The sequence below is a fragment of the Phodopus roborovskii genome, unplaced genomic scaffold, assembly GCF_943737965.1.
Source record: "Phodopus roborovskii unplaced genomic scaffold, PHOROB, whole genome shotgun sequence".
Taxonomy (NCBI): Eukaryota; Metazoa; Chordata; class Mammalia; order Rodentia; family Cricetidae; genus Phodopus; species Phodopus roborovskii.
In genome coordinates, this window is record NW_026125820.1 from 275,513 (window position 1) to 301,753 (window position 26,241).

The following is a 26,241-nucleotide window of genomic DNA, read 5'->3' on the forward strand; positions in this document are numbered from 1 at the left end:
AATACCATATTCTCGTTTATTTCAGAGGGACATCCTGGAAAAAGCAAAGGGGTTTTTTGGTTTTGTTTTTTTTTTAAATTACATTCCAATTACATGCCATCATTCAAGTTGAGCCAATTTTATTGTATTACTTCCTTACTATTCCATTGAGACATTAATAGATATTACTATGATGCCAAGACAGTATGTACTATATATATATATATATGTATGTATGTATATATATATATATATATATATATATATATATATTTTCTCAGTGGCAAAGCACTAGCCTAAGGCACAAGCCTTCAGGTGGACAGCAGCACCTCTGAATTACTAAATGATGATATCACCATCACCACATCTCTTGTTCTTTGCCTTATGGTTTGCTTATACTGTATTTTGTGCTCCATATGTTTCTCTACCTTTCTGTTACATTCTGACCATATTTTTGTATTCACGTAAACATGTCTCAGGAAAGTTAGGACTTTGCATTAATGCCATGATCTATTGATTTTTTTATTTTTATTGATCTTCAGTGTTAAAACACTTGTACAAAACATTATACAAGGAGGAGATGGCAACAAAATCTAAGGTGGACATATTTGAAGACTTGGGAGTTTTAGGCTATTTGTTTTTCTTTTTGTTTAGTCTGAATTATTTTGAGAAAAATCTAGATGCTTTCTCTGAATTGGGACAAGAGCCATATCCTTGTACAAAAGTTAGCTTTCAATAGTTGATACTTCTGTAAATACTTCTGTAATCTTAATACTTCCCTTCCATGCTTTACTTAATTGAAATAACTGCCTGCTTCACATGGTTGCTGAATCTTTTTATGGGTCAGTTGGTTGGACATTTGTAAATAACTCAATAGCTGTGGAACTAGGATAAAGTCTTTTGTCAATAACATCCATTTGGGACACTGAGTTGAAATAGCTCAGTTTATTTAGCTGTTGTTGTAGTTGCTTTTCCTGCTTTTGTTGAGACAAGGTCTCATTGGCTTCTATCTTGAAGATACCCTCTGCCTCAGCCTTCAAAGACATGGGATTATGGATTATAGGCATTCAGTACTATAACTGACTCTTCTCGCAAAATATATGAATGAAAATAATGAAAATTATATCTTGTAAAAATGATTTAAATTATGCCTAAGGATTCTTATAAGGGACTCACTGGTCCAGAACAGTTTTACTGTTGCATCCACTGTATTGAAAACTAGCCAGGAGATGGTGACTCATACCTTTATCCCAACTCTCTGGAGGCAGAGGCAGATGGATCTCTAAGTTTGAGGCCAGCTTGGTCTACATAGCAAGTTCTGGGCCAACCAGGACTGTACAATGAGGCCCTGCCTCAATAATATTTATTAAAATAGTCTTTTAATAAACTAAAAATAATCATCTCCCAAGCAGGTGACACATTCCTCTAATCCCAATACTTGATAGGTAGAGACAAAAGGAATGTTAGGGTCTGAGAGAAGCCCCCAAGAAAAAAACAATAGCCTTCTGTCAGAAGACTGTGGTAACCTGCTGAGCCAGCAGAAGGTCAAGAGGACACCTTTTGACTTGTTGCCCAAGTTGTGGTTCTACCCCAGAACTGTTTACTCAGCTCCAGTAAACTGAAACTAAAACCTAGAAGGGACCATTAGAAACTTGTCATGGTTCTGATCTGGCCCATTGACCCTCTCAAGGATCAGAAGTTCAGTGCTAGCTTAGTTCGTTATATAGCAGGTTTGAAGCTAGCTTGCGTTACATAAGAACCTGTTTCCAGAAAGTAAATAGAATTTGGTCCCACAGCTCTTAATCTTCAAATATTTTGATTACCTTATCACCTATAGTGGCCTTTTAAACAAGTATCCTTGGTCATTAAATATATATAGCAATCTTTAGAATGTATGTTAATAAAGGCTGGCAAAAGAGAGAAAGGGGGTGGCACTTGCTTTAAAGGGGAAACTGAGTCCCCTATCCAGCCCCGTAATGAGTGACATGGTCATCCACGTCCTGCCCATAGTCAGAGGGCGGGGTCAGCAGACTGCTGGTTTCCAACATTCCCACCTCTTATTATTAAAAAGGTGGGGGTTGGGCATGGCAGGTTAGGGAATAAGGATGTTCTCAAGACTGCTTCCTGCTGACTTGGGGGATGTTCATCATCTTTGGGGAATGTAAGAAAGCTGGGGTGCTGCCACATCCTGAAAGCTGGTTGTTTCATCGCAGTCCTGATAGTGTGGAACTCTGGCATCTTTTTGAGCCAGATGTTGGTAGAGTAGAGGACAAGGTTAAGTTTAGAAAAACTGGTACTTGAGGGGAAAATTGTAAGATGAGGGAGGGGTTGGGAGGTGAGGGAAGGGAGTCTTGGGACCAGGGAAAGCTTGAATATTTATTTGGAGTGAATCTGACCTGTTTGGATGGGTCTAATTTGGCTCCCTGGATCTTACAAGAATCTTTTAAGTTTGTGAAAACATAAATATTAAGACACATTAGCAGCATACTCATGTTAGACATGATTTAGCTGAAAGAATTAACACATACAACTGACAGATCTTTAGCCAATGAAAAGCACCTTAATTTTGAGCTTGTAGTTACAGTTATGATCATATAGTGTGTTTAGTTCTCTGTCAGAATTAGATTAGTAACTCATTAAAACTTTATTGATTAATGTTAAGACTATAAACATTAGCAACCTTAAAATACCCGTTTCTGAAATCTGTTTTGTAACAGTTAGAGCCTTGGCTGCTGCTTTAAGCTGACAAAGCTACCAGTCGTCAGAAGCATCAGAGTTCTTGAGAAGAATAATCTAGATTCCATATTCAGCATCACCAAAAAAGTAAACTAGGGTAGCCTCAAACTCAGAGCAACACACCTGCCTCTGTCTCTGAAGTGCAAGGCTTAAAGGTGTATCCCACAGTGCAGCCTCATAGTGCTTCTTAATTAGAATTTTAAACTTCAACTAATTACATTACTAGTTTTCCTTTAGATCCCAAACTTTATTTTTTCTGTTACATTGGACAACAGGATACAGTTTATCTCCACTTTAGCATTTAAAATATATGTATAATATTGCCTGCCTTTGAAAGTATGCTTTCAAGCGTGGTGGTGCATGCCTTTAATCCTAGCACTCAGGCAGAGGGAGGCGGATCTCTGTGAGTTCAGACTATCCTGGTCTACAGGATACAACCTTATGCTTTCTCACTACCTTAGTTCATGCCCTTTTCTTTCTCCTAAAATGCCCTAACTGCCTCTTATCCATCCTTCAAGGCAATGACTTCTTTCAAGATGAAACAGGAGAGGCAGCATGGTAAAATGGAAAGGACACCAGCCTAGGAACCAGGAGGCTGAGGTATAGGCTACAGAGCTAGATCCAGGACAGCTAAGACTGTTACACAGAGAAATCCTGTCTCGAAAAACAAAACAAAACAACAACAACAACAAAAAAAAATCTTCCATTGAAATGATAATTCATTTGAGGAATCTTTGTTCTGACTAGTAGTGAATTGATTCAGTGTAATACACTTTAACTGAAAAAAAAATGTATATTTTTTATTCTGTTTCTAGCCTACATCTGGAGTATTATATAAAGAAGATAATTATGTCATCATGACAACTGCACATAAAGAAAAATACAAATGTATACTTCCTCTTGTTACAAGTGGGGATGAGGTACGTTTTTTTATACATTGCTGATTCCTCTCATCAAATATATGTATTTTACAACCTTATAGTCATATACCTTAAGGTTCTCAACAACCTTGTAGCATAAAAATATTAATCCCTTATTACTGTTTTCTTTGATTTGGGGTTCATTTTGGAAAAATTAGCAACCAGCTAGGTGTGGTGGTTCAGACCTGTAATCTCAACACTCAAGAGGCTGAGGGAGAAGAATTGTCATGTGTTTAAATGGCCTACATTTTGAGACCTTGTATAAAATTCCAAAAGGGTGGGGAGAGGACTAAGTTATACTGTTTTGAAAAAGAAGCTAATTCTGTGCTTGTTTTCCTTTATACAAATGATGGTTTTCAAACACAATATAGTATTTTAATGAAAACTTTGCATAAAGAATTTCTTATAATAAATAATTCTCTAGGTACCTTATGCTTTCTCACTACCTTAGTTCATGCCCTTTTCTTTCTCCTAAAATGCCCTAACTGCCTCTTATCCATCCTTCAAGGCAATGACTTCTTTCAAGATGAAACAGGAGAGGCAGCATGGTAAAATGGAAAGGACACCAGCCTAGGAACCAGGAGGCTGAGGTATAGGCTACAGTTAGCTGTGGATCCCTGAACAAATTTGAAACTCCTCCACTCAATGAATTTATTAAGCCAATTTATATTTTCATGATCTGTAAAGTAGAATATTAAACTCAATGCTTTGCTTAAGTTTTGTTCATATTTGAAATCTGTCCAACAGGACCGCTCCATGCTATTTTAAGCACCTTTAAAACAATATAAACCCACATAAACCACACAGGTGGTTCAAGTCTGAAGTGTTAAAATATGTAGGAAACCAAAAAACACCTTTCCATAATAGAACCATTCTAAAACTTAAATAGCTAGAATTTTGGGGGGAATATAGGCAATTAAAAATTTTGAAATAAGTTTACAAGGATTTTTTTAGAAAACTTATACTTTAAAACATTTTTTAAAAAAGAATGAATACTATGGAAGATCATTCTGTGTCTTCATATTTTATACTTCAGTTCATTTGAAAGAAGTAACTAAAGATGTTGACTTTTTTCTCTTTTATTTCCAAGCACTTGTGATTTAACCAATGAATTAATAACCAACAGCAGAGTTGGATGACTTTCTAAAAAAACTATATGTTAAACTCCATTTCCCCCCCCTTAGGAAGAAGAAAAGGATTATAAAGGCCCCAATCCAAGAGAGCTTTTGGAACCACTATTTAAACAAAGCAGTTGTTCCTACAGAGTATGTATTTTATGTACATTTGAAAGTAAGTCTCTAGCAGCCAGTAGATCCTTAAAATGGCTTTTCACCTTGCTTTATTATGGTATGCCACATTTTAAGTTAGGTGCAGATCGTATTGTTTGCTAGTATGTTGTTCATTTAAATTATTATATGTACAGTAGATGGTTCACTGATATCCAATTGTCAGTTACTAAAATAGTTGGAATTTTTTTAGTTCAAAGAAAAGCTTTCTTACATTATAGAATTATAAAATGCTAATTGCTATTTTTAAGCTGTGTAGCCAGCTTAAAGTAGCCAGATAATTATTACATACATTATACCTCTATTTCTGTCACATAATCTTCCAACAGAGCCAATTAGTAGAAACCAAATATACCATAAGTTTTGCCATTTTTGTGGCATGATTATAAGTTCCACTTCATAAAAATCAATTCCAAAATAGAGGGATAATCTGCTTAGCTGCTTTAAATTTCAAGTAAAATTCAATTAATTATAAAGAATATTTATTTAAAAATATATGTCTTTCTCAGATTGAATCTTATTGGACTTATGAAGTATGTCATGGAAAACATATTCGACAGTACCATGAAGAAAAAGAAACTGGCCAAGTATGTTTTCCTTGAAATATAAAACATAAAATAAGAGATTGCATAATGACATTGATATTTTCTAAGTTGTAGCTAAAGATATATGTTTGTAAAATACTTACTGTATTTTTTTTTAATGTAGAAAGTAAATATTCATGAATACTATCTTGGAAATATGTTGGCTAAGAATCTTCTGTCTGAAAAAGGTTAGTCTCTAAAAGTGGTGATAGTACTACTGGGTTTTGGTTTAACATTTAAGTTCTAATTGAAATTTAAGTCCAGGCATGGTGGTACAGTACTATAAGCCTAGCGTTTCAGGGTAGAAGCAGTAGGATCAGGGATTCAAGGCCATTCTCTTTACATAGCAAGGCCTACTTAGGTAACAGAAGACTGACTCAAAAAAGAAAGGGAGGGAGGGAGAAATTTCTGGATATTATCATTTTTATACATTATTCTTATTGTAGTTTATTCCCTTAATGTATTTGGATGTGCCACTACATGCAAAAGGAGTCAGAGGAAATATCTGGGAATCAGTACTTTCCTTTCACCTTGTCATTCCCAGGAATCAAACTTGGGTCTTTCATAGACAGCCACTCTGGGAACACTTAACTTTAAAACTAGAAAGGCAAGCCTGAAGACAGGGTGTTTAAACGCCTAGTACATATGAAACCCTGGCTCCAATACCTAGTAACTCCTACCCAAAAAGCAGTAAGACAAAATCTTGTTTCATCTTCCTTAGAAAGAAGTTTAAGGTTCCAAAGCTGATTAAAAACATCATATAGATGTGATGTTCATGCAGTGTGTTCACCTTTTTCTTGTTTTGCTTCCACAGAACGAGAAGCAGAAGAAAAAGAAAAGTTCAGTGAGGCAAGTGATATATTAATTTTTCATACTTCATTGTTAAGTACGACTTTAATGACAGAAGCTAGATGTATGTTCTTTATATAATGCCTCAAGGAAGTGGGTCAGATAAAATTACAATGTATGACAGCTAGTTTTTCTATGGAAAGTTCCATTGCCAACTGAGCTTGATGCCTCACACCTTTAATTCCAGCATTCGGGAGGCAGAAGCAGACAAATCTTTGTGAGCCTGTTCTGCATACCTAGATCTGAGCCATCCTGGGCTACATATACAAGTGAGACCCTGTCTAAAAAAATAGATAAATTATGTTGTAATTCTTCCACTTACCTTTTAAATAATACCTAAATAAACTGTCAGTTGAGCCTGCTGACACAAAGCTGTCATCCCAGCTTCTTGGGAAACTTAGGCAGAAGAATCACAAGTTCAAGGACTTCCTGTCCTAACTATCTTCCACGTGGTAGAAGAAGAGATCCAGCTACTGAAAGTTGTTTTCTGGCTTACACACACACAGAGCTACATGTGCACATATATGCAATAAATAAAAGTAATGTAAAAAAAAAATTAACTAGGGGTAATGAAGCTACAGCCCAGTAGTAGAACACTGTCTAGCATCTATAACACCCTAAGCTCAATCTCCACTATGTAAAATGCTGTGATACCATCACTTCAGTGCATAGTGGTGGTGCTTTCTATGTAGCATTAGAAATAGTGGTAGTAGGAACATTTTTATTGATTATTCCTCATTTCCTATAAGTGTAACAGATGAATTGCATATGTAAGCTACCTGTCTATATGGGCTTTAAAAGTAGAGGCTAAGAGTCTTTTATCTGTACAGTGCAAAGCTGTCATGCACATGCATATTGCAGGTACTTCATATATGTCTATCAAATGATGGCTCAGAGTAATATTTTGTAAAAGGAGCAATTCATGTAGTTCGAAGAATGTTGTTGCTTTTCTTTCCTTTCTTCCTTATCACTGTCTTACTTGGAAATCAGCCTTAAAACTTGCAGAATCTAAATTATAAACAATATTCACTACAAGGTTAGTGAAGAGTTAAACAGCTCAGAATAGTAAATTTTTTTGTTAGTTTAGTTTGTTTCTTCAGAACTGTTGACAATAACTCATATTAATCATGTCTTTATACTCTAAATGTACATCGACTTTACATTTTAGCATCAAATAGTTTGTTCTGTATTATACTATCCCCAAATACATATATGTTCAAAAACTTAAAAATCAGAACATTAGGGTTGACTTAAAAGAAAGTATAGACATTTTCATCTTCTTTTTACAAGTAAAATATAGTTTCCTTTCAGAATAATGTTTACCTCATCCTCAGACCCACCTCAAATTTCTAATGAAAAGTCTAACTACGCTTTTCTTTAAGATTCCCACTAAAAATATTGAAGGTCAGATGACACCCTACTATCCTGTGGGAATGGGAAATGGTACACCTTGCAGTCTGAAACAGAACCGACCCAGATCAAGCACTGTGATGTACATATGCCATCCTGAATCTAAGCATGAAATCCTTTCAGTAGCTGAAGTTACAACTTGTGAATATGAAGTTGTCATTTTGACACCACTCTTGTGCAGTCATCCTAAATACAGGTAAGATGTTCATCCGTTATTCTAAACATACAGTGCACATGCGCTTTAAAGTATTCATGTTTAGCTTTAATGCCTTTTTTTCCCACTGAATAGGTTCAGAGCCTCACCTGTGAATGATATATTCTGCCAATCACTGCCAGGATCTCCATTTAAACCCCTCACACTAAGACAATTGGAGCAGCAGGAAGAGATTCTGAGAGTGCCATTTAGGAGAAATAAAGAGGTATGAGAGTTAACTAATTATACTTTCTCAGGGCTTCCTTTTCCACATTTCAGAACCTATATCAATGTGTTAATTTCTGTAGCATAATAATGGCAATTTATTTTAATTTTTAATTCTAATTATGTGAATAATTTCAATTTTTTCTTACACTTTTTGGAAAATTTAACATTCTCGTGCAATTGCACAATATCTAAAAGTTTTATTTAAATTTATCTCATTTTTGTGCATATATGTAATGCCTACATGTACACACATGCACAGTGTGTGTTGTGTGCCTGGTACCTATAAAGGCTAGACGAGAGTCTAATCCTCTGGAAATGTAATTAAAATTGTAAACTGCCTTGTGAGGTCTGGAAACCAAACCCAGGTCCTCTGCAAGAGTAGCAAGTACTTTTAATTGCTGACCTATGTCTCCAGCCTCACACATAATACTTTCTAAGTTTAGCATCCTATTAAATTTCTAAATAGTTGTTCCAACTAAGTTTAAAAAAATAAATAAATGAATAAATAAATAAGTAAATAAAAAGAAGGGCGCAGCCCTAGCTCCAGATCTTGGCACTTTACCCTTGAGTCTCTTGCTCTCCTTTAGTCACCTCTATGTACTTTGTTCTCCTGATAGCCTGTCTTCTCTCTTTATGCTTTTTGGACATGGCCACATACCTTTTTCAATTATATCCCACTCATCATTTTTAATTTTTTTTCAGAGCTCTTATCTTCCCCACTGTTTTTTTGTTTTGTTTTTGTTTGTTTGTTTTTCAATTTTAAGACAAGGTCTTTCTCTATAGCCCTGGCTGTCCTGGAACTCACAATGTAAACCATTCTGGCCTCAAATTCACAAATATTCACCTGCTTCTGCTTCCCAAATGCAGGAATTAAAAGCATGTTCCACTACACCTGGTTTTCCCCCATAGCGTTTAAAGTACTGTGCTTAGAACTAGCATAATTCCTGCACAGTATTTGTCCTTACAGTATACAAAACAAACTATTTTCTATCTAAACAACCTCCCCTCAAAAAAAAAAAAAAAAAAACACCTAAATCTTGTTTTATTTGTTTGTTTTTTGAGGCACAGCCTCACTTTGTAGCCTTGGGTAATCTGAGGGACACTCTTTCACTTTTCCCCTCCCCTCCCTGCCACAACATGCTCATGCATACTTTTGCTTAATACCTACCCACAAGAATAAATCCAGACCTCTTAGCTGTAGTTTTCCAACATAAAAAATGCTTGATGATCTCTTTAATTTTAAATATCACAGCCCTACATATTGCTCCTGATGAGTCTTTTCTTCATATCCTATGCACATATGTACACAAACACAAAGCATATACCTAAGTCTCTAATATATGCACACATTACTGATTTTCATTTTTCGTGGCTTAGTCAATAGTATTCTCTTGGTAAAGTCCTCACATTTCAATTCCTTGGCAAAGTCAGTTCCATCTACTCCTTCCTTTATGAGTCTTATTACTTTGGATTTACTCTAGTAAATTATAGGTTCCTCCAGAACAGTCATATTCAGCTACATTTGAGTAATTGTAACTGATGATCCTATTCATTCCCAACAAACTCCTTCTCATCCAACTTGTTACCTTAGCTTTACTCTTAATGACTTAAACAAAATGTAAGGATGCAAAGCTCAGTAAGTATCAGAATGAAGACAAGAAGCAGGTGAGAAATGGACATTTTCCCTATGTGTGCCAGAGGATTATCATACTTATTACTTGGGAGTGACACTAACATTTGTCTTGACTTTCCTCTGTTGTCTCAAAGTCCACTTTCTTAAAACCTTAAAATTAAGTGGAAAAAAAAAACTCTTTATTTTTCAAATTTTTGTTAAATTTTAAAGTAATAACAAGCTGTGGTTGGAGAGCATGTCATGAAAGCTCATAAACACATGTGGTTAATTTTAGGAAGATTTGTCATCTGCAAAAGAAGAGAGATTTCCAGCCATCCACAAACCTATTGCTGTTGGTTCTCAGCCATTGCTCACTGTTGGAACAACCCATATATCCAAGCTGACAGATGACCAGCTCATAAAGGAGTTCCTTAGTGGCTCTTATTGCTTTCATGGGGTAAGAAAGTGAAACTGTATTTTAAATATTTTTCTTACAACCTTAATGTATGTCAGTTACTAACCCATACTCATTGGAAGAACTAAACAAAAGTGCCTACAGAGAAATGGCAGAACCCTGCCATCTACAATGAACATTTTTTTGTATAGTCCCATTCCCCCACATCTCTAAAGTCTATTCCACACCCATTATATTCTCTTTACCCATAAAAGCTTGACTTTTCCTAATGCAGTCATATATGATTTAGGTTGACTGTTAAAATGGACATTACTGATTTACTTCAAACATTTTGGTTATGCAACAGTCACAATTCAAACTTGAACTAAGCTTAAAAGGTAATATTTTTGCTTCTGACTACTAAAACCAATGTAAACACACTCAAAGGTGAAAATTTACTTTTATGTATTTTATGAAAGTTAATTTTTTGTATCCTTTTAGTGGATTTTTTTTTCCTCTCTTTCTTTTTTAAGACAAGGATTCACATACAGCCCTGGGTGGCCTGAAACTCACTGTGTATACCAGGCTGTCATGTTTTGTTTTGTTATACTATTGATTTTATAAGTTATAAAAATTACATATATTTCCCACTGTCATGTAGCATTGTTACATCAGTCTCCCTTCTCTGTAAATAACTATCTGTTTCTTTCTTTTAGGGTGTTGGTTGGTGGAAATATGAATTCTGCTATGGCAAACATGTATATCAATATCATGAGGTATAGAATAGCATTTATGTCTTTCTGCCACTGGATAGATTCAGGTTGTTTATTTGTTTTGCAGTGCTCAAACCCAGGGTCTTGTGGACATGTCATTGAACCACATTGCCTTGGGACAGACTGGTAATTTGGCTCAACAGTGAAGAGTGTTCTGTTCCTGTAGAGATCCCAAGTTTGATTCCAGGCTTATACATCAGGCAACTCAAAACTGCCTGTAACTCCAACTCTAGGGAATGCAGTGCCCAGATACCTCTACAGGTATCTATACTCAAGTGTACAACATACACATATACACACAATTTAAAAAAATAAATGAATCTTAAAAATCTGTGAAAAAAAAGAGAAAAAGAGCACTAATATTGCTATTAATCATGAAATGATTTCAATATCCAAATACGAACCAGAGTTTTCCCACTTTTTAAAAACTGGAAAACTTAGTATTAACTGATTCAGTCAACTTGAAGGAACATTTCTCATTAACTACCCATATTCTGAAATTATCATGAACCTGTGTTCTAATTTCAGGGGTTATTCTTATAATTCATCCTTAAGAAATGAATAACTAGTAAGATAGTACATTGATTACAGAATTAATCAAATTTGATAAATATACCAAGTTCCTCCCTCAGATAAAAGAAAATACCATTTCATCTTTTGTATTTTTTTTTTTTTTTTTGGTGGTGATGTTTGGTTGGTTGGGGTTTTTTGTTTGTTTGTTTGTTTTGTTTTGTTTTTTGAGATAGAGTCTCTAACCCAAGCTACCCTCAAACTCTCTTTATAGGTAGGGAACACTGAAATTCTGATCCTCCTGGCTCTGCTTCCTGAATGTTAAGATTACATGTGGGCCCCGCCCTTTTTTTAAATTTTGTTTTCTTTTCCTTTTTTTTCTTATTTTATATATTGACCCAAGTTCACTCTCCCGCCCTCCTTGTTTCCCTTCCCTCCCTCCCATGCCCTCTTGCCACCCACCCATTCATCCCCTTCCCAACTCCACAGGGAGGGAGATACCTTCTAGGAGGGATCAACAAAATCTGTCAAGTCATTTGGAGTAGGGACTAGACCCTCCCTCCTGCCTCTAGGTTAAGAGAGTATCCCTCCATGGGGAATGTGCTCCCGAAGTCCTTTTGTACACCAGGGATCCATCCCGGTTCCATTATCAGAGGCCCCTTAGACTGCCCAGGCCTTCTAACTGAGACCCATGTTCAGGGAGTCTGAGTTTCCCAGCTATCAGTCTGGGAGTCCATTAGCTCTCCCTTGTTCAGGTCAGCTGTCTCTGTGGGTTTCTGTAGCCTGGTCTTGTCACCATTTTCTTATTATTCCTCCTTTGCATCTGGATTCCAGGAGTTTGGCTCAGTGTTTAGCTGTGGGTGTCTGCTTCTGTTTCCATCAGCTACTAGATGGTAGATAAGTTAGTCATCAATCTCATTATCAGGGAAGGGCATTTAAGGTAGTCTTTCCATTGTTGTTCAGATTGTTAGTTGGAGTCATCCTTGTAGGTCTCTAAACATTTCTCTAGAGTCAGTTTTCTCTTCAAACCTATAATGGTTCCCTCTTTTATGGTATCTAGCTCACTCTCCCTTCCCCATCTCGACTATTTCTCCCATGACTCAATCTTCCTAGTCCCACAAGCTATCCTCTCCTCCCCTTCTCTTTCTCCTACCCCCCCCCACTCCCAATATGCTCAGGATATCTTGTTCCTTTCCCCTTCTGTGAGGGACCCTATATGAATCGCTTAGGTTGATCCTAGTTTCTCTAGCGGTATGAATTATAGGCTGCTGATCCTTTGCTCTACGTCTAAAATCCATATATGAGTGAGTACATACCATGTTATTCTGTTTTGTGACTGGGTTGCCTCCTTCAGGATGGTTTCTTCTAGTTCTATCCACTTGTCTGTGAATTTCAAGATTCCATTGTGCCCCCCCCCTTCCCCGCAGAGTATATTCCATTATGTAAATGTACCACATCTTCTTTATCCATTCTTAGTTGAGGGGCATCTAGGATGCTTCCAAGTTCTTGCTATTACAAATAATGCTGCTATGAACGTAGTTGAACACATGTCTTTGTTGCATGGATGTAGATCATTTGGGTATATGCCTGAGAGTGGGATTGCTAGGTTCTGTGGTAGACTGATTCCCATTATCCTGAGGAACTGCCATACTGATCTCCAAAATGGCTGTACAAGTTTGCACTCCAACCAGCAGTGGAGGAGTGTTCCCCTTTCTCCACGTCCTCTCCAGCACAAGTTGTCATATGTATTGCCAATTTTAGCCATTATGGCAGGAGTAAGATGGTGTCTTAGAGTTGTTTTCATTTGCATTTCACTGATAGCTAAGGATCTTGAGCACTTTCTTAAGTGTCTTTCAGCCTTTTTGATTTCCTCTATTGAGAATTCTTCAGTTCTGCACCCCATTTTTTAATAGGGTTATTTGGTGTTTTGGTGACTAGTTTTTTTGAGTTCTTTGTATATTTTGGAGATCAGCCCTCTGTCAGATGTAGGGCTGCTGAAGAGCATTTCCCAGTCTGTGGGCTGCCATTTGATCTTGTCAACTGTGTCCTTTGTCTTACAGAAACTTCTCAGTTTGAGGAAGTCTCATTTATTAATTGTCGACTCAGTATCTGTGCTACTGGTGTTATGTTCAGGAAGCGATCTCCTGTACCAATTTGTTCCAGGGTACCTCCCACTTTCTCTTCTAAGAGGTTCAGTGTGGCTAGATTTATGTTGAGGTCTTTGATCCATTTGGACTTGAGTTTTGTGCATGGCAATAGACATGGATCTATCTGCAGTCTTCTACACACCATCATCCGGTTGTGCCAGCACCATTTGTTGAAGATGCTTTCCTCCTTCCATTGTATACTTTTAGCTGTTTTGTCAAAACTCAGGTGTTCATAGGTATGTGGGTTAATATCAGGATTTTCAGTTCAATTTCTTTGGTCAACATGTCTATTTTTGTGCCAATACCAAGCTGTTTTCAGGACTATAGCTCTGTAGTAGAGCTTGATTCAGGGATGGTAATGCGTCCTGAAGTTCCTTTATTGTACAGGGTTGTTTTGGCTATACTGGGTCTTTTGTTTTTCCATATAAAGTTGAGTATTATCTTTTCAAGGTCAACAAAGAATTGTGCTGAGATTTTGATGGGGATTGCATTGAATCTGAAGATTGCTTTTGGCAAGATTGCCATTTTTACTGTGTTTATCCTACCTATCCAGGAGCATGGGATATCTTTCCATTTTCTGGTATCTTCTTTAATTTCTTTCTTTAAAGACACAAAGTTCTTGCTTTATAGGTCTTTCATATCCCAAGATATTTTATGTTGTTTGTGGCTATTGTAAAAGGTGATGTTTCTCTGATTTCTTTCTCAGCCTCTTTGTAGGGCCTACTGATTTTTTTGAGTTTATCTTGTACCCTGCTAGTTTGCTGAAGGTGTTTATCAGCTGTAGGAGTTCCCTAGTAGAGTTTATTGGGTCGCTTAGTAAAGTATCATATCATCTGCAAATAGTGACAGTTTGACTTCTTCCTTTCCAATTTGTATCCCCTTGTGTAAGGAGTAAGGCTTTTCCGCCTGCCGCTGGTCCTGTCCCACCCCAAATAACGTACAGAGACTCTGTATTTGATATAATGCTGTTGGCCAATTACTTGTTTCTTATCGGCTAGCTGCCTTAATTATTAACCCATTTCTATGTATTTCCACGTGGTATTATCTTACCGGGGAGCCGGCCCACATTCTGCTTTCTCTAGACTCTCCATCTTGACTCCTCCTTCCTCCTTCCTCTTTCCTCCTTGTCTCCTAGTTAGTCCCTCCTATCTTCCTTTCCTATTGGCCAACAGTGCTTTATTCGTACGAGAAACATATATACATAATGGCATCTACCATCATCTCTCCTCTTTTCTGTCTAAATAAAAAGAAGGGTTTTAACCTTAACATAGCAAAGTATATCACATAACAGTTCTCAAATAAGAATCACAGTTAACAATATTTAGTCCATTAACATTTAGCAAGATTTGAAGAAAATATTTTATCATCTATTCTATCTTTGTGAGTCTAAAGTCCTATATGTAACTTATCTTTAATTCTAAGGAAAACTATAACTATCTGTCTTCAACTCCTTCAAAGACTACAGAAGGATAATATATAAACTCTAGAAATGACAGAGACATCTTGCCTTGTTAGTCACCTGAAGTTCTTCTGTAATCTTCCATCTTCAGCCCATAGGCCATAGTGTGTCTGGCAGATTCTTCAGCAAAGCAGTAAACTTTAAACTGTCTTCTTGTATTGGCAATTTGTCAGTCACTTTTCTCTGTGTCCTGCAGATTTTCATGAAGCAGGAACTCTGTAGCAATATATATCTTGTATCAGCAGTCACTTTTCTGTGGGTCCTGCATGTCCAGTTTATACAGCATAAAGTCAAACAGTCCAGACTAGAGCAGTATCTTGTCCAAATGGCTAGTCTTGCCATACTGGAAGTAAACTCCATAACGAGTTTCTTCAATGTCCATCTTCCTTTCTGACGCAGGTGGTGTTGCCAGGAGCAATTGTGCCTCATTGTCAAGAAAAACCCTAAACCATTTTAAATGCCATATTCTGTAGGTCTTTGAAAGGTTTCAAGAATTCCTATCTATCTCAAATACATTTCTGTATATCTAGAAAACTAACTCATCTAGCTATAAGTTTTCCCTATTATAGGTAACTATCTAAAATCTGTACTAAATTATACATTACACCCTTGATCTCCTTTTGCTGTCTTATTGTGTTAGCTAGAATTTCAAGTACATTTTTGAAGAGATATGGAGAGAGTGGGCAGCCTTGTCTTGTTCCTGATTATAGAAGAATCGCCTTAAGCTTCTCTCCATTCTGTTTGATGTTGGCTGTTGGTTTACAGTATATTGCTTTTATTATGTTTAGGTATGTTCCTGTTATCCCTGATCTCTCCAAGACCTTTACCATGAAAGGGTGTTGAATTTTGTCAGAGGCTTTTTTAGCATCTAGTAAGATGATCATGTGGTCTTTCTTTTTCAGTTTATTTATATGGTGAATCACATTGAAAGATTTTTGTATGTTTAACCATCCCTTCATCCCAGGGTTGCTCATGGAGCGTGATTTCTTTGATGTGTTCTTGGATTCGATTTTCTGGTATTTTATTGAGTATTTTTGCATCAATATTCATGAGGGAAATTGGTGTAGTTCTCATTCTTAGTTGTGTCTTTGTGTGGCTTGGGTACCAAGGTAATTGTGGCCTTGTAAAAAAGAGTTGGTAATAAACCTTCTGCTTCTATTGTGTGGAACAATTTGAGGAGTATTGGTGTTATCTCTTCTTTTAATTTCTGATAGAATTCTGCATTGAAGCCATCTGTCCCTAAGCTTTTTCTGGTTGGGAGGCTTTTGATGACTGCTTCTATTTCATTAGGGGTTATAGGTCTGTTTAAGTTGCTTATCTGTTCTTGGTTTAATTTTGGTAAGTGATAGTTATCCAGAAAATTGTCCATTTTCTTTGAATTTTCAAATTTTGTGGAGTACAGATTTTCAAAGTATGACATGAAAATTGTCTGGATTTCCTCCGTGTCCATTGTTACGTCCCCCTTTTCATTTCTAATTTTGTTAATTTGCATGTTCTCGCTCTGCTTTTTGATTAGTTTGGATAAAGGTTTTCTGTGTTGTAGATTTTCTCGAAAAACAAACTCTTAGTTACATTGATTTTTTTTTTTTCCCCCATGTTTTCCTGGTTTCTACTTTATTGATTTCAGCTCTCAAATTGATTATTTTCTGGTATCTACTCCTCTGGGGTGAGTTTGCTTCTTTTTGTTCTAAGGTTTTCAATTGTGCTTATACCCCCCTTTTTTTTATATGGAAATAGGAATCATACTCAGGCCTCTGTATATTCCAGGCAAGTACTCTATGAACTAAGCTGCAGTCCCAGTCTACTACATGGTGTTTTAATGAGCATTTTAGATAGTTACAGAGATCCACCTGTCTCTACCTCCTAGGTGCTGGGATTAAAGATGTGTCACCATCTCCAGGCTTTTTTCAGGGTGGTGATGGTGGTGTTACTTGGGTTGGATTTTGTTAGGTTTTGATTATTTGCTTGTTGGTGTTTTGGTTTTGAGTGTTTTTTTTTGGGGGGGGGGTTGAGATTTACCTTTTGTTTTATTTGTTGTTGTTGTTTGAGTCTACTAGCCCAGAATGTCTTGATTACTCATCCCCCTAATTGGTAGAGTTGCAGGCATGTGCTACTTACCCAGTGTACAAGGTCACTTAGCCTTTAACTGTCTGGTGGATCTATTAGATACTTTGGAAGATAATAAGAACTACTAGCAAGCATAGTGCTGATTATATGCCAGATACTAAGTATTTTTTACATGTTAACTCATTTAATCAGTCCTGTTATTCCAAGTTACAGAAACAGGCTTTATAATTCCTTGCCTAAAATTCCATATGCAATAAATGATAAGCCTGGAATTCAAACCCAGGCAAGCTTGTTCCCTATGTAGCTTCTTAGAAACTTTGCTGTTCCAATCCCTGTCTGGAAATTAACAAATCTAGTTGCTGGTGGGGGACAGGAGGGATATAATAGTTCTTTCCCATTAGGCAATAACATCTACTAGGGAAATGGCCCTGCATGTTTCACTGTCCACTGAATAGATTTTCTGTACTATTAATCAAAAGTATATTATTGCATAGCATGGTTACTGGCATAAAATAGGAAAGGCCTCAAGGAATAAGAGGAGAAAATGAGAGGAGCTTATTCTTATAAACAGTACATAGTATTATTTAAATAATAAAGGCAGAATCAGGAAAGGGATTCTGCATAGTTTTTATACAGAAATGAATGTGCCATCAAATGAGTTATGGAGACTATAAAACTTCAAAGTTCTTATATAACAGTATCGAGGTAAAGTGAACATGAACTTAGTCCATTTTATACTGCTACAACAATATTACAAACTAGTTAATTTTTTAAATTTTTTTTTCATTTTACATTTCAACCACATTTCCCCCTCCTCCTGCTCCTCACCTGTCTCCCCCCCACACACACATACACACACAACCCACCCTCCATCCACTCCTCTGAAAGGGTAAGACCTCTCATAGGGTGTCAACAAAGCATGTCACATAAGTTGAGGCAGGACCAAGCTCCTCCCACCACATCAAAATTGAGCAAGACGTCCCACCATAGGGAATAGGCTCCAAAAAAGCCAGCTCATGCACCAGGGATAGATATACCCCAGTCACACTGCCAGGGGCCCCTCAAACAGACCCAGTTACCAACTGTCGTCCATATGCAGAGGGCCTACTTCAGCCCCATACAGGCTTCACAGCTGATGGTCTAAAAGTTTGTGTGTTCATGAGCTTGGTTCAGCTATCTCTATAAATTTCCCTATAATGTTCTTGACCCCCTCTTGCTCATATAATCCCTCCTGCTCTTCAACTGGACTCCCTGAGCTAAGCCTAGTGCTTGCCTGTAGATCCCTGCATCTGCTTCCATCAGTTCCTGGATGAAGGCTCTATCCAATCTGATTACAGGAGAAGGTCAGTTCAGGCACTTTCTTTACTATTGCTAGGAGTCTTAGCTGGGGTACTCCTTGTGGATTCCTGAGAATTTCCCTAGCACCAGGTTTCTGCCTAACCCCATAATGGTTCTTTCTATCAAGATATGTCTTTCATTGCTCTACTGTTCATCCCTCCCCCAATTCAATCATCCTGGTCCCTTATGCACTCATTCCCCCCATCCCTTCCCTTCTACCCTGTCCCATCCTCAGTTTACCCAGGAGATCTCAACTATTTACCCTTCCCAGGGCAATCAATTCATCCTTCTTAGGGTCCTCCCTGTTACCTAGCCAAATTGGATAACTTTTAAAAAAAGGAATTAGATTTCACATTTCTAAAGACTAAAAATGCCATTATCAAAGTATCTGCAAGGGCCTTCTTGCTGCTTTGTCCAGTGACACAAACCAAGAGGAAGAAAGGCTGAGAAAGCTTGGGGGCTGTAGAGATGGTTTGGTGATTAAGAGCAGTAACTGTTCTTCCAAAGGGATCGATTTCTAACACCACATGGTCACTTACAACCATCTGTAACTCTAGTCCCAGGAAATCCAATATCCTGTTCAGGGCACCAGGTATGCATACATGTAGGCAAGACACTCATACATATAAAATTAGTTTTGTTGTTTAGTTTTGGGGTTTTTGGTTTTGTTGTTATTGGGGGGGATTGTATTTGTTTGTTTTGTTTTTGAGACTGAGTTTTTCTGTAGCTTTTGAGCCTATTCTTGAATTCACTCTTAGACCAGGCTGGCCTCAAACTCACAGAGTGCAGGGATTAAAGACCTGTACCACCACAGCCCAGCTGAAGTAATTATTTTTTTAAGATAGAAACTCAGAGCCTCCTCTTACAAGGACACAGTACTCAAAACTTAAATATCCTCCAGTAGGTTGGTTCTACTTCTCCACACTAATATTCTAGGAATTAGGTTTACAACACATTTTGGGGGAGATGGATTCAACCACAACAGTGATTCAGTTCAGAATCACAGTATTAATGCTAGGGCTATAACTTGGTGGTAAAGCACTTCCCAGTGTGCACAGTTCCTGGGTTTGATGCCCATCTCCTTTCAAAACAGCATAGTACTATGATTGTGTAAAATAAGCATGATCAATTAAATTTTTGGTTGGAAGGATTAAGGTGTTGGCAGTGAAAGTATTAGAGAAGAATCTAAAGAGAAGAGAGAGGTCTGGCAGAATGGGTCAGCACATAAAAGAATTTTCCATATAAGTCTGGCAACCTAAGTTTGAGCACCAGACCCTGTGGTGGAAAGAGAAAACCAGCTCCCAAGAGTTGTCCTCTGGCCTATCACCCCACCACTGTAAGTGTATGTGCCTTCAGATATGTATATATCATGTACACATACAATGATAATAAATAATTTTTGAGAGAAGGAACTAAAGAAAAACATCTACAGGAAGAAATTAGGGAAAAGTTACTACATCTGGAGCTAGGCTAACTAGAAATTACATTATTCAGGAAAACAGAATAATGATCATTTAAATTACTATCTCCTAAGTTTTACTGATATCATTGCATCATTATCCAGTGAATGGATGAAAATGGGGACTGGGGCTTATAGAAGGTACTGTTTGCTCATATCAACATGCATTACCACAAACACTGTCAGGTTCAAACACCTAATAGTTTATGTTGTGAAGGAACCTGATGTCAAGCCTGATACCCTGAGTATGCCCACTCACATAATATATGCCCACACACAGAAAGGTAAATATAATTTTAAAATTTAGTATTTTTCCATATACTAGGACAAAGATAATGGGAAAACTTCTGTGGTTGTGGGAACATGGAACCAAGAAGAGCATGTTGAATGGGCTAAGAAAAACACTGCTAGAGCTTATCATCTTCAAGACGACGGTACCCAATCAGTCAGGTAAAGACTGTTTGCTTTAAAACTCAAAATATTGACAGATTAAATTTTTAAATATATGGAGCACGCCATGGTGCTGAATGCCTTTAATTCCACCACTTGGGAAGCAGAGGCAAGCAGAGCTCTGTGAGTTTGAGGCCAGCCTGGTCTACAGTGAGTTCCAGGACAGCCAGGGCTATACAGCGAAACGCTATCTCAAAAAAAAAAAAAAAAAAATTAAACATACAGGTAACATTTTAGGTCAGTGTTATTTTAGGGGACAGCATTTAGATTCCTTTCCTTTGAGGAAAGAAACAGCCCAGGGTCAAGCACATAGTCATGAGTCATGGTGGTGCCCATCTTTATTTTATTTCTAGTCAGGACTATGTAGAGAGACCTTGTCTCCAAAAAAAAAAAAAAAAAAAAAAAAAAACACCAAACAACCAGGATTCAAATGCTGGCTGGCTCTTCAGTAATAATGCCTTGAGAAAATTACATAATCTGTAAGCCTTCCGTGTCTAATATCATATCCCTATAAGGTTTTGAGGACATTTAAGTAAAATAACCTAGCCTAGTAATAACATTCAGTAAACTGCCAGTTGCCTTTAAGAGTGATAGTGGTGTAAGACTGGCATGATAGGGTTAGAGAGATGGCTCAGGAATTAAAAGCACTGGCTCTTCTACTAGAGGATGTGGGTTCAATTCCCAGCATGAACATGGTGGCTCCCAGCCATCTATAACTAGTCCCATAGAATCTGATGCACTCTTCAGGTGTGCAAATGTACACACAGACAAAACACCCAAATACATACATGAATAAATACTAAAAAAAAAAAAAACGTTAAGGGGTCTGGAAAGATGGCTCAAAAGTTAAGAGCACTGGCAGTTCTTCCAGAGGTCCTGAGTTCAGTCCCCAGCAACCACATGGCTCACAACCATCTATCTATAGGGAAACCTGATACCCTATTCTGTGATAAAGGTGTACATGAAGATAGAGCACTCGTACATAAAATAAATAAATCTTTTTTTTTTAATGTTAAAAGTACATAAAGAATAGCAGTGATGCTAGTGACAATGACTCCATTCTTTTGTTTTTGTTTGGTTTCATTAAAGATACTGTGTGTGTGTGTGTGTGTGTGTGTGTGTGTGTGTGTGTGTGTATGTGTGTGTGTCTGCGCACACGCGCGTGTATACACACATCATATCTGTGCCTGTTACCCACAGAAGCCAGAGGAGAGAATGTTGGATTCCTTGAAACTGGAGTCACAGGCATTTGTGAGCTGCCACATGGACACTGAGAATTGAGCCCAGATCCTCCAGGAGAACAGTGAATGCTTTTAACCACTGAATCACCTCTTCAGCCCAGTTTTATTCTTCTGTATAGTCCAGATTGAACCCAGCCAGGGCTTCATGATTAAGCATCATCCATAGTAGGCAAGCACACTAATGCTGAGCTACCTCCCCATTTCCAACAATTATTTGATTCAATTAGAACTAGGACTCTTCTAAAACATTTGTGTTTGTCGATTTTTACTTGTTAAATATACCCTGTTATTTCCCTTTGTTACACAGTTTTTGTGAGGTAGGTACCTTTTGTGCTATGTGGGTATATTTTATTCTTGCCAGAAGTTAACCTTACTTCCCAAGAATAAATAACTGTGCTTCAGCTTTTCTTGTCCCTTATCCAGTGAATTTAAAAGATTAATTCTTGTTCATTCTCAAATGATAATCTTTGTTTCTTCCAGGAACAGATAGTATTGAAAAATTGCTTTTAAAATAATGCTGACTTTTCAGGCTGACCTGAATCAAAGTTAGGAAAATTAAAATAGAGAAATCTAAGTGTTCAGTGTACCAGAAAAATTATTTTAGACTTATGTTTCCTACAAAAAAAAAAAAAAAAGAGCATCATGTGCTCAACATTGAAGCCTAGAAAAGTGTGACTAGAAAACATAAAGCTTTTCTTTGGATATTGCTCAGTTTGAAAGTTACACTTTGGCAGAGGCTTGCTTTTTTGTCCCATATAATCAATAATGATTGATTAATGGGATTAGCTTGATGGAAAACTGAAAGGAAGAATTGTTTCACTAAATTAAGAATATACTAGGTTAGAGAATTTGGGTAACTTTAAAACTATAACTTTTATTACTTTGTTTTGTCTATTTCTTTGGTTAGTTTGTTGAGGTAGTTCTTTCTGTTAGCCTTACTGGCCTCAAGCTCACAGCCATCCTGCACCCTTATCCCTCCAAGGTCTGGTATTAGGGAAGTATTTGAGCCACCATACCAAACTAAAAAACTTGAGGCTGACCCATATGTAATATGGAGAGCATTAAGAAAGTTAGTACAAAATTTCTTTGATTTGTATTTTCCTTATAGAATCTGATTTTGTAATATAACCTTCTCACCCATTTCAGTTATCCTAATTAGTAATACTGTAATAAAGCTTGTGTGTTTTCCAACTCAGGATGGTGTCACATTTTTATGGAAATGGGGATATTTGTGATATAACTGACAAACCCAGACAAGTGACTGTAAAACTAAAGTAAGTTGAAATCTTTTACCTACTTATTATTGACAAAAGTTTTACATGAGATGTAATGATGGGAGGTGTCATTCTGTAAATATGTTTCTCTTATTAGTTAATGAATAAAGCCCTGTTGTCCAATAAGAGAGCAAGATAGGCAGGACTAGGAGAGAAGAATGATTTGGAAAGAAGTAGGAGGAAATTCAAAATGTAGGACCAAGAGAGCAGAACTGTGAACCCTCTCTCCGGTAAGATAAGATCACATGGAAATACTCAGATTGATAGAAACGGGTTAATATTAAGACAGAGGTAGCTAATAAGAAATGGTAGTAACAGGCCAACAGCTTTATATCTCATACAGCACCTCTGTGTGTTATTTGGCACTGGCACGGCTGTGAGACCAATCTGGCAGGAAAACATACTTGTAACAGTATATAACTAAATAATTATTAAATTATGTTATTTAAGTTAAATTATACTGAGTCCATTTAAATATTTTCATACCTTAGTAAAATAACAAAAATGCTGTTTTTTATGATATAGACAGTACCTTAAAGTGCTCTGTATTTTAGGTGTAAAGAGTCAGATTCTCCTCATGCTGTTACTGTGTATATGCTCGAGCCTCACTCCTGCCAGTATATTCTTGGGGTGAGTAAAATGAAAATAAGAGTTCATTTAGGGGCTAAATGGTAGAGCACTTATCTAGAGTGGAGGAGGTCCTGGATTCAATCCCAATACCACCAAATGAAAAGAAATAAATTTTTGACATATTTAAATGTTTTGGGTTAAATCTACAAAGGGCAGTCTAGATTTAATAGACATGTTTTTCTTCTGCGGTATAATTTGCATAAAGTGTACAAAGGCTTACTCAGTTGGTAGAGGGTTTGCCTAGCTTGCATGAAGCCCTGGGCTCAATTCCTAGCACCACAGAAACCAGGCAGGCATGAAGGACAAGTTGTTCCTATCATCTTCAAGTACACAAGGAGGTCAAGGCCAGCCAAGCACACATGAGATCATATGTTAAAGCACAGATCTTAAATGCTGAGTTTGATATTTAACCATTTTAAAATCACCTAAAATAAGGTCTGTCATAGCAGGAAATTCTTTGATACCCCATCGCAGGGGATACCTCTTTCTGGTTTCTGATACTGTAGACGAGGTGTGTTTCATTTGAGATTCCACATGAATGGAGTTCCCTTGTGTGGTTGGCTTTTCACACTCAGTTGTATTGAATATATCACTACTTCATTCTCTTTGTGTTGCTAGATTATATTCTTTTGTGTAACTGTACTATATGTGATTAATCATTCTTCTGTAGATTGACTTTAATTTATTTATTTATTTATTTTTGGTCATAATGAATAAGGCTGCTTTTATAAACTGTTTTCACATGTCTTTCTGTGGTTATGTTCTCATTCATTGTGGTAAATACCTGTGAATGGAATTTCTAGGTCACTAGTAGAAATAAACTTTACCAAATGATTCACCAAAATGCTAGTGTACTTTTAATCTACCAGTGGTACATGAGAGTCCAGTTGCTCCATCTCCTCACTAGCTTTAATTTCAGTGTTCTTTGTTAGTCATTTTAGTGGGTTTAGCTTTGTATTCCTCATACAAATAATGATACTGAACACCTTTTTGTGTTATTATTGACCTTTGTATACTTTTGTGAAGCCAGACTTTAATAAAATCTAACCAGACTTTAATAAAGAAGAATTATTCAGATCTTAAAATGGTTAAGAAGACTATTCAGTACTGTTTTTTTGTCAGTACCAAGACTTGCAGGGAAAAGCATTTGATCAAAATACATTGTATGCATGTGTGAAATTCAAATTAATAAATAAGACTATTGCAGTAACAGAAACAAGTAAAATTCAACTCTGAGTGCAGAAGAGATAGCTGAAGATCAATAGCCAACAGTCCAAATGAGAAAAGTTAGTAAGTACAAAATAACAGAGACATCAAGGGTCTGGCTTCTTACTAAAGCAGCCAGAGTGATCAGACGTTGAGTGTGGAGGTTTTTTCTCTTGGTACAGATGGACAGTAGGCCAGACACAGCCCAATACATAACAGGGCAGAGGCTCAAAAGAGCCTGACTGCTGATGAAGGAGTACAATCTGTGTCAGTCTCTTACCATCATTTGCTGTTGTTACTTATCTTCTGATTGCTTGATTCTAGGAGTTCAAAAGTATTCTAGGGGCTGGAGTGCAAATCCCCAGATCATGAGAGTGCAATTCTCAGTAACCACATGGTGGCTCACAGCCATCTATAATGAAATCTGATGCCTTCCTCTGGTGCTCAGGCATACATGCAGGCAGAACACTGAAAATGTAATAAATAAATCTTTTAAACGTATTATAGATACAAGTTCTTTATATTGTCATAATCTGTGGCAGCTTCACCTTTTTAAATGTCTCCTAATAAGCAAAACTATATTATTCTACCATGTTCAGTTTTTTGTTCTCACTTTTTTACTTTTATGGGTACTGCTTTTTTGTGTCCTAGAAGTTGTTGCTACCTCAGAGTCATGGGAACACCCTCTTAGATTTTTTTCTAAAGACTCTATAATACTACCTTTGATATGTTCTAAGTGTGCCTTTTTCTGTTCTTATCATATGAATTTTAGAAAACTTTTGGCCATTATCTCCCCAAAGATTTTTTTCTGACCTGTTACTTTATTCCTCTGTTTCTGAAGTGTGTGTGTGTGTGTGTGTGTGTGTGTGTGTGTGTGTGTGTGTGTCTTGTTGTTGTTGTTGTTTGTTTTTGTTTTATGAGACAAGGTTTCTGTGTGTTACTCTGGTTGTTCTAGAACTCACTCTGTAGACCAGGCTGTCCTCGAACTCACAAAGATCTGCCTGCCTCTGCCTCTGCCTCTGCCTCTGCCTCCCAAGTGCTGGAATTAACGGTGTGCATCACCACCACAGAGCCTGAAATTCTAACTAAACATTAATTTGAAATTGTTCAAAATCTTAGAAACTTCCGTTTATTCTCACTTCCACCCCTAACCCTGCCCATATTTCAGGGTGGGTCATTTCTGTCAGCCCTCACCAGTTTCACTAATCATTTCTTATACCATGTCCAGTTTGTTGCTAAGTTCATCTGTGATATACTTTTCATCTCTTACTATTTCCATTGGATTTTTATGATTTCTTTTCCTCTGCTTAATTACCTTTTTTCCTGGTATGTGTTTGGCTTTTGTTCTTTTGTTTTTTCACAGTAATGACATCTGACTCCTCTTTAAATTAATATTTACTTTGCCTTTTAAATAGAACTGCTTATTTTGCCACGTTTTACTGTTCTAGTTGTGTAAACTGTGACTACAGACTCCTCACATATTTCCATCCTTCCTA

General features: G+C 37.0%; 1 protein-coding gene across 1 annotated transcript in view; it reads left to right on the forward strand.

Moving 5' to 3' along the window:
- The window catches only part of Erlec1 (endoplasmic reticulum lectin 1), a 28,076-nt gene that overhangs the window by 714 nt on the left and 1,121 nt on the right, over positions 1-26,241 (forward strand). The window contains exons 2-13 of the mRNA XM_051178753.1: positions 3,531-3,635; positions 4,820-4,900; positions 5,431-5,508; positions 5,630-5,693; positions 6,320-6,354; positions 7,737-7,960; positions 8,054-8,183; positions 10,093-10,254; positions 10,908-10,967; positions 20,270-20,394; positions 22,832-22,909; positions 23,464-23,539. Coding sequence (XP_051034710.1) covers positions 3,531-3,635; positions 4,820-4,900; positions 5,431-5,508; positions 5,630-5,693; positions 6,320-6,354; positions 7,737-7,960; positions 8,054-8,183; positions 10,093-10,254; positions 10,908-10,967; positions 20,270-20,394; positions 22,832-22,909; positions 23,464-23,539 — 1,218 coding nt within the window. The remainder of the gene's footprint in view (positions 1-3,530; positions 3,636-4,819; positions 4,901-5,430; positions 5,509-5,629; positions 5,694-6,319; positions 6,355-7,736; positions 7,961-8,053; positions 8,184-10,092; positions 10,255-10,907; positions 10,968-20,269; positions 20,395-22,831; positions 22,910-23,463; positions 23,540-26,241) is intronic.